A 19527-nucleotide genomic window follows, 5' to 3' on the forward strand; every position below is an offset into this window, starting at 1 on the left:
AAAACAAACTAAGCAAACAACTAGAACAGAAACAAAACCACAGAAATTGAGATCACATGAAGGGTTATCAGCAGAGGAGTGGGAGGGGGAAAGAAGGGAAAAAGGTACAGAGAATAAGTAGCATAAATGGGAGGTAGAAAATAGACAGGGGGAAGTTAAGTATAGTATGGGAAATGTAGAAGCTAAAGAACTTATATGTATGACCCATGAACATGAACTAAAGTGGGGTGGAATGTGGGTGGGAGGGCATGTGCAGGGCAAAGGGAATAAAGGGGTATAAAATGGGAGACAGTAATAGCATAATCAATAAAATATATGTAAAAAAATCTTCATATGGTATCTTTCATATACAAAGATGTCATTTCCAGCTCAGTCAAGGGTACACTCGAGGTGTCCATGAATTTGCATGAATTTATACATAATAAATTGTAAGATCATTCATTCTATAATAGAACTCTTCCTAAATTTGAAAATTAATACCTACTTGCCTCTAAACCCTTTCTCAATATTTCATTACCACCATAAAGACTTATATGATTTATAATGTCTCTTATATGAGTGGACAGCAACAGAGTAGCTGATGTTGGGGATGAAATCAGTGGCCACAGGATCCAGAGAGGTGGCTGGAGTCCAACTCATGGCTCATCCACTGACTAATAATATGCACTAGAAAACTTTCTTGTCTCATGCTTCATGCTTTGGAGAGCACCAAGTATCAGTTTTTTCATCATTAGTAATGCGCTTAGTAGCATTTATTATATGAAACATTGTCTACATTTACTTAAAAGCACCATTAGATTGAATTAATACAAGAGACCCCATCAAATTAATTAAGCATATTCTTAATATCTGTTAGTCTTGGCATTTTTATTACTAAATGTTTAGGATCTTACAAATTCAAAGTAATTTGCTTACTTATTTCAAAGATTAATGCTGTATTTTCAAAGCATAGATTATCTTTCATTCTCATCTTTTACATTTTTTAATCCCCTACCTGATATATGGACAGAGTTTCAGTTACACAGAGAACTTCTGATTTTTGTCATCAATTCCCTAATTCAATTGGCTATCTTGACTCTTTTCTATGCCATTGAGGATTTGTTGTATTTGGAAGGGTATATTAAGAGGTATGCTGCTGATCTTCCAGACTTTATCTTCTAATATTATAGATTCCATACTTCAAGTAGAAAATATCTTTAGAGATGCATGCACCCCACATTTACTGCAGTATTCATGGTAGCCAAAAAATGGAAATAACCTAAGTGTCCTCTGATGGATGGTTGGATAAAGGAGATGTGATACACGCATATAATGCAATACTATTCAGTCATAAGGAAGAATGAAATATTTTCATTTGCAACAACTTGGTACTCTCAGGATGGATGGATCCTGAGAGTATCATGCTAAACAAAATAAGTCAGATGGAAAAGGATAGCAACCATATGATTCCATTCATCTGTGGGATATACAACAGAAATCAACAAACAAAACAAACTTACAGACACAGACAATACTATGGTGGTTACCAGAGAATAAAGAGGGTCAAATATATGGTGACAGGAGACTAGACTTTGGGTGGTGAGCACACAATGCAATATACAGACAATGCATGATAAACTGTACACTTGAAACTTATATAACATTATTAACCAATGTCACCCTAATAAATTTAGTTTTTAAAATTTATAATTAAATGTCGGGGAATGTTATTAAAAGAAAATATCCTTAGAATATAGGTATAAAGAATAAGGAAAATTCTTAAGAAAAAGTAGTTGAGCATCATCCCAAATCTTAAAGACAAGAATGACATATATTACTTAGAAATATGCTATTTGAATAATAGGTAATTGGTGACAATAAAAAAAGTAGTAGACAAGTTGGTGGCAGTAATATTATTAACATTTACACACCTCTTAATACATTATATTTAGTAAATCAGGTTAGTCCTGGTATATAACTCATAATTCATTTATTTCTTCTACCATTTTTATTCCATCAACTACATGCTAAACAATGTTATGTATTATTTATGTATATATGTAGTATATATATCAATATTAGTAAATATGCGTTTGGATATGAATCCTTACATTATATTAATTATAGTTGAAGTCTAGAAACAATATATAAAACAATGCTAACACATATGCCTAAACTTTTTTCTTTTTATCTGCTAAGTTCCAATTTCTTTGACTGTAAAAATTACTTTTGTATTTAAGACAAAAAAAGGAGCAAATGCACTACACTTTCAGTTAATTTTATTTTTATAAATTTTTAACTACACTTAGTAAAAAAAGAACTTTTCAGGTCCAAAGTTGCAGAGGAGGAAAAGTAAGAATTTAAAATTCTTTCAAATATATTGAGATTTTTCTGCTATTAAGAGCCTTTAAATTACCTCTTCGATGATTCTTTCCTAAAAACTCAGAGAATTAACAACACAATGTAATCTAGGTTTAAATTTGGGTTCCTCTTGTGTTTCAGATATTTATGTTTGAGCTTTCCCTTCCTGACAGGTCACTTAAAGAGTCACTGTTACTTTGAGGTTTTATCTATGCGATCCGTGTCTTTGGAGCTCATTAAGGACATTTACAAAGATTACAATGTCAATAGCAACTAATTTCTGGACTGTGAGAAAGGTCTTCTTGAGTACATAAAATCTGTGGCAGTGCACATAACACAATGGGCAGCTCAGATCCCAAATTTTATCACACTTAAGTAGCAAACAAATTAATAATGTTACCTGGCCTCTCTTGGGATAATTAGGACTGAGTAAAAAACTGCTTTGAAATTCTGTAGATAGTATTGTACCTCATTTTTTATTCTCTTTGATTAACAAAGATTTATTTACCACTTCATCTCTTTTTCTAATTTTGTACAACTGTGGTTTTCTTTAAAGCTTTTTTGGGTTAAAACTTGAAACATAGCAAAAATTTATTTTGAATATGTTTAGGAAAGATATGTTACCTGATATAACATTGTTTTAAAATATATTTTATATTTTATTTCACTTTGCAAAATAGCTACTGTATATTTTAATGCTAATAATGGATTTTATTTTTATACTTGTGCTTGATAGAAAATTGGTTTCTAAAGAACTAATGGAGAGAGAAGCTCTTTTAAATCTCTGGCCTACTACTTAGATCATTATGGCTACCATGTGGCCATTAAAATGTAAACTTTATTTTGGGGACTGGGGGTTCTATTATCAACAGCTCAGGAAGAAAGGTAGGGATAGGGTTAGCTAGCCACATCACATGTTATCTCACTTAATCCTCATCCCAAAGTTATGAGGTACAATCACCCTCTCCTGTTTACACAGGCAGAGAAAATTGTGATGAAGTCCCTTACTCAGTGTCTGGAACTGAGATGGGAGCCAAAGTCTCTCCACCTCCAAGGCCTTTGTTACATCATGTGTTGTCCCGTTGTGTTGTTGACAATGGGACAACACATGCCTAAGTCTTGGAGCAAAGTCAGTGTGACCAAATGGTAATATGTTGGGGCTCTAGGGCCACACTCTCTGGTTTTGAATTTAAGCTCCTCCACTTATTTGTTGTGTAACCTAGGCAGCCTCCTAAATCCACCTTTATCCAATTGTCTCCTCCGTAAATTGGGGAAAAGCAGTTCTGACCTCTTAGAGTTTTGTGAGGATTGAAGTCACAACGTAAAAGACATTTAAAACAGTACCTACATCCACTAAATGTCAGCTATACATAATGTTTTTAAACTTTTAGACTACTTTACTATTTTTAAATTAAATTTATTGGTGTGACATTGGTTTGCAAAACCACACAGGTTTCCAGTGTACAACTCAATAAAGCTTCATCTACACACCGCATTGTGTACCATTGCCCCAAAGTCTCTTTCTATCCTCATTTCCCCCCTTTCCCTTTTTGTTCACCTCCAACTATCCTGCCCCCCTTTCCCTCTAGCTGTACACAATTTTTAAAAGTATCTTGTGATGCGAAAGTGCAACTTAAGAACCTTATTTTTTTTGATTTTTTAAAATTGTTATTTAGTTACAGTTGCCCCACCTTTTCCTCATTGCTTATCCCTACCGTATCCCCCACAACTCCCACAACAAATCCCCTCCATTGTCCCTGCCCATGAATCCTCTATTTGTGTTCCTCTGCCTGCCCCTTTTCCTTCTTTCTTCCTGTTATCCCCCTACCCCTGCCCCTCTGGTCACTGTCAGTTTAAGGACCTCAATCTTTGATATGGCACCAAGGATGCTGTAACAGGAAAGGTACATATTCAACAAGATATTTAAAATATTAATATTCTAAGAAATGGAACTCAGTACAACAGTGACTTTAAAGAGCTTGATATGGCTTCTGTCACCAGATGGGTTATAGTAAAGCAACCTTCCCTGCCATGTTAGAGAAAATAATGAAGATTTGTCTCTAAGTCAGGTAACTAAACATCTCTTAGATCAGCAGCGGAACCATAAAAATGAAGATCTCATGGAGGGTTAGCAACAGGGGAGTGGGAGAAGAAGAAGGGGGGAGAAGGTACAGAAAATAAGTAGCATAGATGGTAGGTAGAAAATAGATGGGCGGAGAGCAATAGTAGGGGAAATGTAGAATCTAAAGAACTTGAGACACATGGTCATAAAAAGGGGGGGAATGGTGGGGGAGGGGGTGTGCAGGGTAGAGGGGAATGAAGGGGGAAATAGAACAACTGTAATGGCATAAACAATAAAATATATTAAAAATTATTTCTAGTAAAAGAAATAAACCCCATTATGTGGATTAACTGGAACCCAGTTAACTAGAAACTTTTGTTAACTGGGTTATTTCTTCAAAGGGAAGAACTTCAGAGAGAAGAACAAGACTTGTCAAAGCTGTATCTGAGATTTAGTAAAAAGAAATTTCAGGGTTATGTTCAGAGGTATTTGGTGTGAACACTGTCACCTACACCTCCTCTGCAATACAGATTTATATTTAGAATATGGAGCTCTGTGGCGTACTGCAAAATTATGGATCATAAAAGAAACATTTACATTCAGTTTATATAATTTACTAATTTACATTCAGTTTAATTAGGTAAAAACTGGACTAATGAATTTTAGGAGGTTTTGAGTAGACAGGGTGGTAATAAGTGTACCTTTTGCATTTTTAGGACAGAGAAAAGGAAGTGACATTTGTTTCAGCTGTCCACTTGTACTACCTCAAATGGACTGTTGAAAAATGGTTGTTTTGCTTGGCTGAGTAAGATTTGGATGGAAACTCCTCAATTAAAAATTTGGGGGGATGAAATTCTGCCTTTAATTAAAATTTTTGGCCCACTGCGGATTCCAAATCAATTGAGCTATATTTTCATGATACATCATAAAATCTCTTCTCCTAATTCATTAAATGTTTTAGAATTAACTTACTACTGTATGGATTGGAATTTCCAACAACTCAACAGATCTCATCACTCATTTAAATGCTGATACCTTTAAAAGGTCATAGCTGTGTATTATAGAGACCAGTCTGAGCCTTACTGTAATCTAAATGCCAGCCCATGGGTTAACCAACACTGACAGTTGCACAAGTCCTCTGTACCAAAGGCAGGCACCTCTGAAACAGATACTGCTGATACACGTAAGCACTACAGAAAGAGCTTCTCCATTGCATGGAAGCCAAGAAAGAGGTTTCTCGGTGCTGAAGATTCATTGAGCTTTCAAAGAGCAGAAGATTTTAAAATTAGGGTCCAGCATTTAAAATCTTATCACACAATTCTCCCAGGCATTAAAGATTTACTATAAAAATCTACTTTTAAACATTCCCAGACATGAAAAATAAAAATTATTGACACCCTTTGGGGTTATCCTCAATAATAATAATTCAGACTAATAATGTCATATTTTGTTAATCCAACTTGCTTAGTAGAGCCCACTAATAGCTTTAAATGATGGATTTTTTTTAAAGATTTTATTTATTTATCTTTAGAGGGGAAGGGAAGGAGAGAGGGAGAGAAACATCAATGTATGGTTGCCTTTCGTGCGTCCCCTGCTGGGAACTGGCCTGCAGGGAACCTGCCTGCAGCCCTGGCATGTGCCCTGACTGGGAATCGAACCGCGATTGTCTGGTTCGCAGGCCCGTGCTCAATCCACTGAGCTACACCAGCCAGGGCTTTAAATGATGGATTTTTAAAATTTTACTTAATCATCCTGCCACTCAACACCCTCAGCTGGACTGCTTATAACATAGACAATTAAAGAAAGAGGTGACTAAGTAGGGTTCGCATTTTGGTTTTGAAGTTTAAATAAAAGGAAGTGTGGTTGTACCCACAAAGACTTACAGAAACTGATGGATAAAACATACTTCCATTTGCAAAAGACTCCAATTAAAACCCTGTAAGGATCGAGGGGAGATAAAATATGCTAGAAATAGTGATATGTTTTTCCTAATTATTAAGTTAAAAAAATAGGAATTTAACAGGAGAATCAGGTTACGGGGCAGTTTAAATAATAGAAAAGAAAAAGGATACCATTTGAGATAGTCTCTAGTTTTAAAATATGTCTAAATTATTTTTCTATTAACAGCAATCAATATTCAGAAATATGTATCAACATTCTTTTATTTGGCATATCTGTGTATCAGTTTTATAAATTGTCTGAAAAAAGTCATACATTCATTCAGAATACCAAACACTGGGATAAGAAAGAAAAGCAATGTTATTCTAGACTGAGTACCTATTCATTCTGTGTTTGAACCTCTTTTCCAACATCAAATATTCTTATCTTTTAATGAAGGCAGAAAGGATTTCTGATCACTGCCTGTGTCCAAGTACTTGCCGTGTATCTGTAGATTAAACCAGAAAGTTTCATTACTGAGGATGAATAATATTGACTGGTTAAATGTTTAATGGGGGGAAATAATCTACCTACCAAAGAAGCAGGATTATCAGTTCCAGTAGATGTAGAATCCATCACGAAGTTCATTTTAGAGTGCACAAATACAGGTTTTAGTTTCTGAAAGACACAAAAGATATGTACTACATTTTCAAGGGCAAATAATGTTCAAATCAAATAATTGTAGAATGTTTTTCAGCACTTAGTTAACCAAGATATCAAAACCTATTTACTTAAATATGTCTGGGGAAGTCTTTTCCTTTAAAACCCATGGAATAGACCTTTTCCTTTTAAGGCTACTTGAGAGAAAATTCAAGAAAAATCTTAAAAACTCAATAATAATTAAAACTAGACAAATTGGTGGAGGTAGAATTAAATATTTTCAAACTAAAAGAAAAAGTTTATTTAGAACAGAGGCAAAAGAAGGGCCCGTGGAGCTTAGGAAAGAGGAGAGTTGTTGTTTAATGGGTACAGAGTCCAGTTTTACCGGAAAAAAAATGGATTCTGGTGATTTGTTTCACAACATCTCAATGTTCTTAAAATTATTGAGCTGTATACATAAAAATGTTTAACATGGTAAATTTTATGTTATGCATATTTTAATACATTTACACAAAAGTCTTGAATAGTCCCTTCAGAAAAGAAGATCTAAGAATGGCCAACAAGCACACAAAAAGATGGTCAATATCATTAATTATCAGGGAAATACAAGTAAAAACTTCAGTGAGATAGTATGTTAGCATGGCTAAAATTTGAAAATTGGCAATATCAAGGTGGCACCAACATGGAGCAATAGAAACTCTCAAATATTGCTGGTGGGACAGTAAAATGATACAATTACTTTGGAATGTTGGCAATTTCTTATAAAGCTAAACATACACATTCTTAAGTTCCAGCCCGAGAGTTACTAAAAACATATTTCCCCAAATGACTTGTACAAGAATGTTTATAGCATTTATTTTTCAAAATAGCCCTTAGCTAGAAACAGCTCAAGTATCCATCAAGAGGAAAATAGGTAAACAAATTATGGTTTATTCACTCAATAGATTACTATTGAGCAATACAAAGAAACAATTGCTACAGGTACACATAATAGCATGGATGAATCTTAAAAGCACTCTGCTGAGTAAAATAGCCAGGTATAAAAGACTACATAATGTCTGATCATATCTACATAAATTTTAAGGACAGGCAAAACTAACCTGTAGTGATAGAAACCAGACCAAATGTTTGGCATAAGAATCTGGGTGAGCTATTGTCTGAAAAGGGACATGAGGAGACTTTAGGGATGGTGGAAATGTTCCAGGCTTTCATTTAGGTGATGGTTACACAGAAAAAAAACTCTTCAAATAGTATACCTAATATTTGTTCATTTTATCATATACAAAATATACTTCAGTATTAAGAAAATACTAAATAATTTTTTCATTGCACTTATTCCAATATATACTTTAAAGTCTGATGTTTCCTTATTAATGTCTGTCTTTTTGACATTGTAGATCAGGCAATATTCTAATCTCTGTGAGTGAAACATTTTATAAAACAGACCATTCCATAATCTCATGGAATTTATATTATAGTCTATAAAGGAAGGAGCCATATTTGTCATGTGCACTACCTTATTCCCAGTGCAGATCATGGTGCTTGTGCTCAATAAATATTTGTGGAGTGGATGAGTGACTAGAGTATAGGGAACCAAGGGAAGATGTTAGTGTAGCCAAACTACACTCACTCATCACTTTTTCTCCTTTGTTCTTTTCATTATTTTTCTTAAATATTTGCTATCAACTCTGATGAGTGTCTGAAGTGCCTACATACTGTGTGAATTTGTATAGGATTCAGGAGCCTGAACCCCAGATAAGCAGTGGCACATAGGTGTATTCTAAAGCAGACAGAGAACCACATCACCTCCATAGGAAGGCAGATTACATAAATATCTGGGGGCAAGGTCAAGATGTTTCTTAAAAGAAAGACTGGATCTATTAATGTGCTTGAACTGGCATAATTTTGAGATTAAATTTTTTTCAGTTATAGTTTACATTCAATATTATTTTGCATTAGTTTCATATAGAACACAGTGGTTAGACCATCATGTGCTTTACAAAATGTTCCCCCTTATATTCCTAGTATTTACCTGGCACCATACATAGTTATTACGTTATTAACTATATACCCTATGTTGCTCTTTACATCCCCATGGTATAATTTTGAGATTTGGAAGTTTGTGTCATAAAGCCTGGGCAATTGAAATTTGGACCAGAAAAAACTTACCAGACAATCCTAAAAGAAGCCTGATATTGAGTAGCATAGAATTCTCATGGGTCTTCCAATATTTTACTTGCCCAACTGATTACATATCTAAACTAAGGATTACTTCACTTGAATGTTTCGAGTGGATCCCTGGCTGGTGTAGCTCAGTAGATTGAGCACAGGCCTGCAAACCAAAGGATTATGGTTCAATTCCCAGTCAGGGCACATGCCTGGGTTGCAGGCCAGTTCCCAGCAGGGGACACACAAAAGGCAACCATACATTGACATTTCTCTCCTTCCCTTACTCTCTAAAGATAAATAAACAAAATATTTTTTTAGAAAGTTTCAGGTGGAAAGCTTGGAGAAGGTGGCAGAAAAGTGAATGGATGTCATACTTACCTCCTCCCAGAGACATTCTGGAATTACAACTCAATTTTGGAGAAACCACTCAGAACAAACAACTAAACAATAGCAAGAGAGAAGCCATATAACCTCTGACAGACAGAAGAATTAGCTTTGGCACAATCTATCTGGTACAGAGTCTAGCAGAGACTTGAGGGGGGCTGGCTGGTTACCCACAAGTGGCAATGCAGGAGGGATAATGAAGCAGCTGGTTAGATCCTTCTGAGAAGAATGGGGTCTAAACCTTAAGCCAGGATACTCAGCCTAGAGCACCAGAGCTCAAAAAGTACACATATAACAACTACCAAAAAAAGTTGCAGAGATGCAGAGACAGATGATGGAGACAACACAAATTTTTATTTGCAGCCACTTACCCTGGGCTCTGGCAAAGGCGAGAGCAGAGTGAGCTGGCAATACTTGAGGAGAGACTAAGGACTGAAGCTCTGGGCAGATGACTGAGAGAACAGACGCTGGCATCCTGGGGCTGACTCATCCTTCTGATGGCAGCAGCCCTGGTGTTCAGGCAGACCATTCCCCTCTGAGCAGCAAGAGCCTGAGGGGAAACAATAGCCCCCACCACAGGAGGGATTTGGCCCTCCCCTACATGCTTAAACCTGACTGCTGAGTGCAGAATGAGTAGATTAACAACAGAAGGAGACAGCCAAGGACAGCAGATTACTGGACATATAAAATAGGCTGCCTAAGGTCAGATGGGGTCAATACCTGGCATCACCACAGGCAGATACAGAAAGTAAAAAACAGTGGTAAATACAGAGGTTATTGAGACGAGATCCACTGTAGTCTTCTCCATGATCTGTGATATTTTCTTTCCTGTGTTGCTTTTTAACATTCATTTCTTGTCCAGCAAGTTTGTACATATTAAGTCACTAGGTTTTATACTATAGTGTATTCAAATCACATATTTTGCTCTTCCATCCTCTTAGCCCATTTTACCTTCCTCTTGCCTCACATTATTTTCATTTCAGATTTTGTTTTATCTATTGGTACAACTTGTTTCTATTCTGCAGCCTTATTATTTCTCTCCCGTCCAGACACACGAAACCAATTTTCTTGTCAAGAGTCATCTCACATCCTTTTACCTGTTCTAAAAATACTCATGCTCTCTCTCCACCTTTAACAATCTTTGCTAGTTGGTTGTGGGTGGGGTAGTTGTTATTGTATTGTTTTATCAATTTTATGTCTAGATCTTCATTAATTTCAAATATAAAATTTAATATTTGAAATATCTGTATTTCAAATATCAAATTTTACTGATCCCCTCTCCTACTCTTTTTTACCTGAAATTTTAATTTTGCAATCTTAGACTGTTTCTTTCTCTTTTGCCTTTCTTCTATTTCTCTTTCATCCTGCCCTTTTCTTTGTCTTTAATCACTTTTTTTTCTTTTTCCTTACATTCCAAATTTGAATTTTCCCCTGTTTAGCCTGGTTTTTGTTCCTCATCCTTAGTATTTCCCCTCTCTCTATCATTTCAAAATCACATCCTATTTCTCTAAACTTCTCTTAGACTTTTGTTTCTTTTTTCCTCTCACTCCCATTCCACCTATATTAATTTTAGCTCATTTACTGTTGATAGTATTGTAGTGGATCTTTCTCCCAAATTTGGCTCCCAAATTTTTATTAATTAGTTACTATTTTTCCTTCCTTTTTCTTTCTCTCACTTTATTTTAATTTCTGTTTAAACCTAATACTATATGCTTCTCTTCTCATACTCCTTTCCACATTCTTCATTCCCTTTTTTATTCATGATGTAATTTTTACCTTCTCTCTTCCCACTGCTTCAACTCCCAAATCTTATCTACCCTCTCAAAATCACTTTTCATTCAGTAGGTCATCTCATATCTGCTCTCCTTTCTTATAATAGTCTTAATCTTGTTACATCCTTGTTAATACTGGCTTCTTTGCTGTTGATAGTGGGATTGTTGGGAGAGTTATTTTTTCAGGCGTGGGCTTGTTTCCTAGGCTTTGTGGTATTGTTCTGGCAGCACCTGCACAAGAGCACACAAGATGTGGTGGGTAGAGTGACTCTCAGTCAACCATCTGGAGGGAAGGACCCACCAGAGAAGGATCCAACAACAGTCAAAACCCAATTACATTCAGAGAACCAGCATAAAAGGCATAAAGGGTATCCCAAGGGCATCAGGCTCAGGAGATCAAAGAGACTGCACCACTGACTCTTACAGGTCTCTTACCAAGGAATTTCACACCACAAGTCAGGAAGTCAAAACAGATCAATTTAAGAAGCAAACAAGAAGTGTCTCAAAAATAATGGGAAGACAAAGAAACAACCCCCAATTGAAAGGAAAGAAAGAATCCCCAGAAAGAGTGCCAAATGAAAGAGAGACAAGTCAACTGTTAGACACTGAGTTCAAAATAGTTGTTATAAAAACACTCAATGAGCTCAGTGAGGATTACCAAAAAATACAGGGAAGCTATGAGGAACTTACAGCACACTATGTCAACATAAAAAAAGACATAGAACCAATCAGCCAAAGCCAAGAGACAGTGAAGAATATAATTTCTGAATTTAAGAATGCAGTAGAAGGAATCAAAATCAGGCTAAATGAAACAGGATCAAATCAGTGAGCTGGAGGGCAAGGTAGAAAAAAACTTCCAGAAAGGGCAAGAAAAGGAAAAAAGATTTAAAAAGAATGAAAAGGGGTTAAGGAAAATGCAGGAGAACATGAAATGGAATAATATCCATATAATAGGGACACCAGCAGGATAAAAAGAGGAGCAAGGAACATATAACCTGTTTGAAAAAGTAATGATGGAAAACCTCCCTAATTTGATGAGAGAAAAAGTCATGCAAATCCAGGAAACACAGAGAGTCCCAATCAAGAGGAACCCAAAGAGGCCCACTTCAAGACACATCATAATTAAAATGGCAAACTTCCAAGTGAAAGAGAGAATCTTAAAGACACCATGGGAGAAACAAGAAGTAACATACAAGGGATCCCCAGTAAGGCTAGCAGCTGGCTTCTCAGCAAAAATATTACAAATCAGAAGAGAATGGCAAGACATATTCCAAGTAATGAAAAGCAAAGACCTGGAACTGAGATTACTCTATCTAGCAAGGTTCTCAATTAAAATGGAAATTGAAAAAGGGAGCTTCCTACACAAAAGAAGGCTAAAAGAATACACCTTCACTAAACCAGCATTGCAAGATATGTTAAACAGACTGCTTCAAGAAGGGGAAGAAAAACAGTGAGAGAGAAGGGAACAGAAGTACAAAGGGAGTAAAATGGCAATGAATAAGTACCTATCAACAATAACCTTAAATGTGAATAGGTTAAATGCTCCAATCAAAATACATAGGGTAGCAGAATGAATAAGAAAACATGACCCACACATATGCTGTTCTAAGGTGGGTCTTTTGTTCTAAGAGACCCACCTTAGAACAAAAGAGCTACACAGACCAAAATCTAAGGGTTTGAAAAAAATATTCTAAGCAAATGGACAGGAAAAAAAAGCCAGGGTAGCAATATTATATCTGACAAAATATACTTCAAAACAAAAGCCATAAAAAAAGAAACAGAAGGACACTTCATATTATTCAAAGGAAGAATCCATCAGAAAGACATAAATATTGTAAATTTATATGCACCCAACATAGAAGCACCCAAATATATAAGGAAATTCTTGGAGGACTTCAAGAAAGGTATAGACAGCAACACAATTACAGTAGGGGATTTTAACACCCAACTGTCAACAATGGATAGATCATCCAAACAAAATGTCAACAAGGATATTATGAAACTGAGTGATGTATCAGATCAAATGGACTTAACTGCTATATGTAAAAACTTTTATCCCAAAGAAGCAAAATACACATCCTTTTCAAATACATATGGAACATTTTCAAAGATAGACTACATGATAGAGCAAAACAAGCCTCAACAAATTCAAAATAATTGAAATCATACCAAGCATTTTCTCAGACCACAAGGGCTTGAAACTAGAAACCAACCTCAAAAAATATATACAAGAATATTCAAACTCATGGAAACCAAATAGCCTGTGATTAAACAATGAATGGTTTAATAATGATATCAAGGAAGAAATCAAAAAGTTTCTGGAAACAAGTGAAAATGAACACACAACAGTCCAAAACCTATGGGACACAGCAAAGGCAGTCTTGAGAGGGAAGTTCATAGCAATACAGGCCTACCTAAACAAAATAGAAACATTTCAATCCCACCAACAGTGAACTAGGGTCCTGTTTTCCCCACATTTGTTGTTTGTTGCTTTGTTTATGATAGCCATCCTGACTGGTGTAAAGTGGTATCTCCTTGTGGTTTTAATTTGCATCTCTCTGATGGCTAGTGATATTGAGCATCTTCGGTGTAAAGTGGTATCTCATTGTGGTTTTAATTTGCATCTCTCTGATGGCTAGTGATATTGAGCATCTTCGGTGTAAAGTGGTATCTCATTGTGGTTTTAATTTGCATCTCTCTGATGGCTTGTGATATTGAGCATCTTTTCATGTGTCTCTGGATCTTCTGTATATCCTCCTTGGAGAAGTGTCTGTTCAAGTCCTTTGCCCATTTTTTAATTGGGTTAGTTGTCTTCTTAGAATGCAGTTGTGTGAGTTCTTTGTATATTTTGGAGATTAAACCTTTGTCTGAGGTATCATTAGCAAATATGTTTTCCCATACAGTTGGATCTCTTCTTATTTTAATACTGTCTTCTCTAGCCGTGCAAAGGTTTTAATTTTGATGAGATTCCATTTGTTTATTCTTTCCTTTATATTCCTTGCTCTAGGGGAGATATCAGTAAATATGTTGCTGTGTGAAATATCTGAGATTTTCCTGCCTATGTCCTCCTCTAGGACTTTAATGGTTTCATGGCTTATATTTAAGTCTTTTATCCACCTTGAATTTATTTTGGTGTATGGTGTAAGTCGGTGCTCAAGTTTCATTTTTTTGCACGTAGCTGTCCAGTTCTCCCAACACCATTTGTTGAAGAGGCTATCTTTACTCCATTTTATGTTACTGCCCCCTTTGTGGAATATTAACTGACTGTAGAGAGTTGGGTTGATTTCTGGGCCCTCTGTTCTGTTCCATTGGTCTATGTGCCTGTTTTTATGCCAGTACCAGGCTGTTTTGATTACACTGGTCTTGTAGACTGGTACAACCATTATGGAAAACAGTATGGAATTTTCTCAGAAAAATAAAAATCGACCTGCCTTTTGACCCAGCAATTCCACTGCTAGGATTATATCCTAAGAACCCTAAAACACAAATCTCAAAGAACCTATGCACCACAACGTTCATAGCAGCACAATTTACAATAGCCAAGAGTTGGAAGCAACCTAGGTGCCCATCAGTAAATGAATGGATCAAAAAATTATGGTACATATACACAATGGAATTCTATGCAGCAGAGAGAAAGAAAGAGCTACTACCCTTTGCAACAGCATGGATGGAACTGGAAAGCATTATGCTGAGTGAAATAAGCCAAGTGTTAAAAGACAAATACCATATGATCTCACCTTTAAGAGGAAGCTAAACAATAAAACAAACAAGCAAGCAAAATAAAAACAAAGACACAGGGGGACAGTGACCAGAAGGGAGAGGGGAGGGAATTAAGGGAAGAAAGGGGAGGGATTTAGAGGAACAAGTATAAAGTACACAGGGACAATAACTAAGGGGGGTGGAAATGGGAGGGAGGTGGGGGGCTGGGATGGGAGAAATAGACAGAAAGCTGTACTTGAAAAATAATTAAATAAAATTAAAAATAAAAAAATAGAAACATTTCAAATAAACAACCTAATCCTACAGCTACCAGAATTGGAGGAAAAACAACAAAGAAAGCCCAGAGCAAGTAGAAAGAAGGAAAAATCAAGATAAGAGCAGAATTACATGACATAGAGACTAAAAGAACAATTCGAAGGATCAAGAAATCCAGGAACTGGTTCTTTGAAAAGATATACAAAATCAACAGGCCTTTAACCAGATTCATCAAGAAAAAAAGAGAGAGGACCCAAGTAAATAAAATCAGAAATGAAAGAGGAGAAGTTACAATTGAAACCACAGAAATACAAAGGACTGTAAGAAACTACTATGAACAATTATATGCCCAGAAATTTGAAAATCAGGGTAAAATGCACAAATTTCTAGAAAAATACAATCTTCCAAAACTGAACCAAGCAACAGAAAGCCTAAATAGACGAATAATAGCTGGTGAAGCTGAAGCAGTAATAAAAAAACTCTTGGCACATAAAAGCCCTGGAATGGATAGTTTCACAGGAGAATTTTACAAAACATTTAAGGAAGAGCTAACACCGATACTTCTCAGACTATTCAAAAAAAATCCAAGAAGAGGGAATACTATCAAACTCTTTTTATGAGGCCAGCATCATCCCAATCCCAAACTAGACAAAGACACAACAAAGGAAGAAAACTATAGGCCAATGTCACTGATAAACACAGATGCTAAAATCCTCAACAAAGTACTATTGAGGATCATGGCAACCATGATCAAGTGGGATTCATCCCAGGGATGCAAAGATTGCATAATATTCACAATTAATCAATGTAATACATCATTTAAACAAAAGACAAAAATCACATGATTATATCAATAGATGTGGAAAAAGCATTTGATAAGGTACAACACTCATTTATGATAAAAATACTCAGCAAAGTGTAAGTAGAGGGAGCATACCTCAAAATAATAAAAGCAATATATGAAAAACCTACAACTAATATAATACTCAACAAAAACTAAAAGCTTTCCCATTAAGATCAGGAGCAAGACAAGGATGTCCACTTTCATCACTTCTATTCAACATAGTATTGGAAGTCCTAGCCACAGCAATCAGATAAGAAAAAGAAATAAAAGACATCCAAATTGGAAAGGAGGATGTAAAACCGTCATTGTTTGCAGATGATATGATAGTGTACATAAACAACCCTATAAACTCCACCAAAAAACTACACAACATAATAAGGGAATTTGGCAAAACAGTGGGATACAAAATCCATATTCAGAAATCAAAGGCATTTTTGTACACTGACAATGAAATATCAGAAACAGAAATGAGGGGGAAAATACCATTTCCTATAGTAACAAGAAAAATAATGCACATAGGGATAATCCTAACCAAGGAGGTAAGAGACCTGTACTCAGAAATACACAACAATGAAGAAGGAAATTAAGGAAGACAGAAATAAATGGAAGCATATACCACGTTCATAGACTGGAAGAAGCAACATCATCAAAATGTGCATACTACCCAAAGCCATCCCCAGGGACAGACTCTTTAATCTCTTTTTTTCCTTTGGTAACAACTGGCTTCTGGAGCATTGATTTTTCCTAACATTCCATCTATGCCCACAAATGGTCAGACTGATAGTTTCTTCCCAGCTAGAATGAGTAATCCCTCTTCTGAAATTTTTACTTGCCTCTACTGTAGCTCAACCACATAACATTGTAACAATTTGTTTATGCATTTATATATAACTCACACCAGATTGAGTTATTTGGGTCCTGGCACTAGTCTCATGCTCTCACTATCCACCAGAGTGACTGTCATGTACTATCTCTAGAGCCTGTAAAAGCAGGAGTTCAATAAATGTTAAATAAAGACAGACATGTGCAGATATCAAAGAAAGTGCACCTAAATATCATTTGTACTTACAACATAATTGAAGGATGTATCAGCAAGCACTGCAAACTGACGAAACAATGTGTGCCTGGTAAACATCTCATTCTTAAGGGCATGAAAGCTGAAATAAAAGCAATTGTAAAATTTGAATGTATAGAAATCATAGGATAGAGCAAATCAGTATGATGCTCATATGGTTAAGAACTAGAATTTTCAGTGTAAGAGAAAAAACAAGTAAACACTTTAAAATATGAATATGAACTTGTTTCTTCTTTCATTTTTAAAATTACATATTTTTCAGCCCTGAAGGGCACAGGAACAATGGCAACATGGTATCAATGAGCACCCCAAGGGCTGAGACTATGGTTTAAAGACATTTCTCCATGAAATGAACCAGGACATCTTTCAGAAATGGCTGTTTCTAGAACTAAAGCAATAAATTTACAAGATAAGCCTAGGACATTCTATTGTTAAGGTAGTCATCAAAGATTATGTCAAAAGTACACTATTCAACTTTAATGAGCCCCAATTAACTTTAAGATTGGAGAAATTAAGCATCAAAAATAATGATTACAATATATCAAAGCACAACAAATACATGAAAAATTGGGGAAATTCTCAAATCTATCTATATTGCAAATAATGCTAAAATTAGGAGATTCACTCTCAGGAAAGCATGTTTTGCAGAGAAAGCCAAGAGTATGCTGGTCAACCTTTGTTTAGCAAGTAGGAAGAAACAAAACAATTATAGCATTCAGTCACAGAGGTGGCTCTAAGGCGAGATTAGATGTATGTTTCATGGATCAAAACCATAATGAGGTAGCACTACGTAGCTACAAGGGTGACTAAAACCAAAAAGCTGATAATTTCCTGCTCACCAGGCTGTCTGACAATGCCTCAGTGAACTTTTTCACCTTTCATGGGCCACAGGTATACCTGTAAGAGGCCTGAATCTCAGCCTTTTGGAGAGAACACTTCTTCAGCCCTAGAGGTAGAAGCTGCTTCATACATTATGTTACTCCTCTAGTCCTGAAGTTCTCTTTACTTCCTTCAATAGTTAACCACCTTTTATTAGTTAATATTTCTTTTTTAAAATATATTTTATTGATTATGCTATTAAATTTGTCCCAATTTTCCCCTTTGTCCCCCTCCACCAAGCACCCCCCATTCCCTCTGGCAATACCCCCTCTTAGTTCATGTCATGCATAGGTTCTTTGGCTACTCTATTTCCTATACTGTACTTTACATCCCCATGGCTATTCTACCTATTTGTACTTCTTTATCCCCTCACCTCTTCGCTCATTCACCCATAAATCCCTCTCATCTGGAAACTGTCAGAATGTTCTCCATATACATGATTTTATTTTTGTTTGCTTAGTTTTTTTAAAAAAAATCAGTTGATACAGATGTATTCGTTGCCATTTTATTGTTCATTGTTTGATCTTCTTCTTTTTCTTAAATAAGTCCCTTCAACATTTCATATAGTAATTGTTTGGTGATGATTAACTCCTTTAGTTTTTCCTGTTTGAGAAGCCCTTTATCTGCCCTTTAATTCTAACCAATAGCTTTGCTGGGTAGAGCGATCTTGGCTGTAGGTCCCTGATTTTCATGACTGGATATTTCTTGCCAATCCCCTTTAGCACGCAAAGTTTCTTTTAAGAAATCAGCTGTCTTATGGGAACTCCTTTGTAGGTAACTATCTTCTTTTCTCTTGCTGCTTCTAGGATATTCTCCTTCATTTTAATCTTGGGTAATGTAATTATGATGTGCCTTGGTATGTTCCTTCTTGGGTCCAGCTTCTTTGGGACTCTCTGAGCTTCCTGGACTTCCTGGAAGTCTATTTCCTTTGCCAGATTGGGGAGGTTCTTCCTCATTATTTGTTCAAATAATTTTTCCACTTGTTGCTCTTCCTCTTGTCCTTCTGGTACACCTATAATTTGGATGTAGGAACATTTAAAGATGTCCTGGAGGTTCCTAAGCCTTTTCTCATTTTTTTTTGAATTCTTGTTATTCATTCTTTTTTGATTGGATATTTCTTCCTTCTGGTCCACTCCATTGATTTGAGTCCCAGTTTGCCTCCCATCACTATTGGTTCCCTGTACATTTTATTTTATTTCACTTAGCATAGCCTTCATTTTTCATCTAATTTGCGACCATATTCAACCAATTCTGTGAGCATCCTGATCCCCAGTGCTTTGAGCTGTGCATCTGATAGGTTGGGTATCTCTTCATTGCTTAGTTGTAGTTGTTCTATTGCTTTAATCTGTTCTTTAGTTTGGACCATTTTTTTTTGTCTTGATGCACATATTATATAGGGAGGGGTGGAGCCTTATGTATTCCCCCAGGGCGGGGTAACCCACATTGCTGTGTTCTGACACTCTATGTGGGGGAGGGGGTTGAGAGGGAA

General features: G+C 35.9%; 1 protein-coding gene across 1 annotated transcript in view; it reads right to left on the bottom strand.

Moving 5' to 3' along the window:
* Positions 1–6666: 6666 nt before the first annotated feature.
* The window catches only part of CUNH10orf67 (chromosome unknown C10orf67 homolog), a 92954-nt gene continuing 80093 nt past the window's right edge, over positions 6667–19527 (bottom strand). Inside the window, exons 13-15 of the mRNA XM_053654763.1 lie at positions 17154–17241; positions 6875–6958; positions 6667–6788 (exon numbers count right to left, since the gene is read on the bottom strand). Coding sequence (XP_053510738.1) covers positions 6714–6788; positions 6875–6958; positions 17154–17241 — 247 coding nt within the window. The 3' untranslated portion in view covers positions 6667–6713. The remainder of the gene's footprint in view (positions 6789–6874; positions 6959–17153; positions 17242–19527) is intronic.

Source organism: Artibeus jamaicensis, unplaced genomic scaffold (genome assembly GCF_021234435.1).
Source record: "Artibeus jamaicensis isolate MK-2021 breed Jamaican fruit bat unplaced genomic scaffold, CSHL_Jam_final contig_867, whole genome shotgun sequence".
Lineage (NCBI taxonomy): Eukaryota > Metazoa > Chordata > Mammalia > Chiroptera > Phyllostomidae > Artibeus > Artibeus jamaicensis.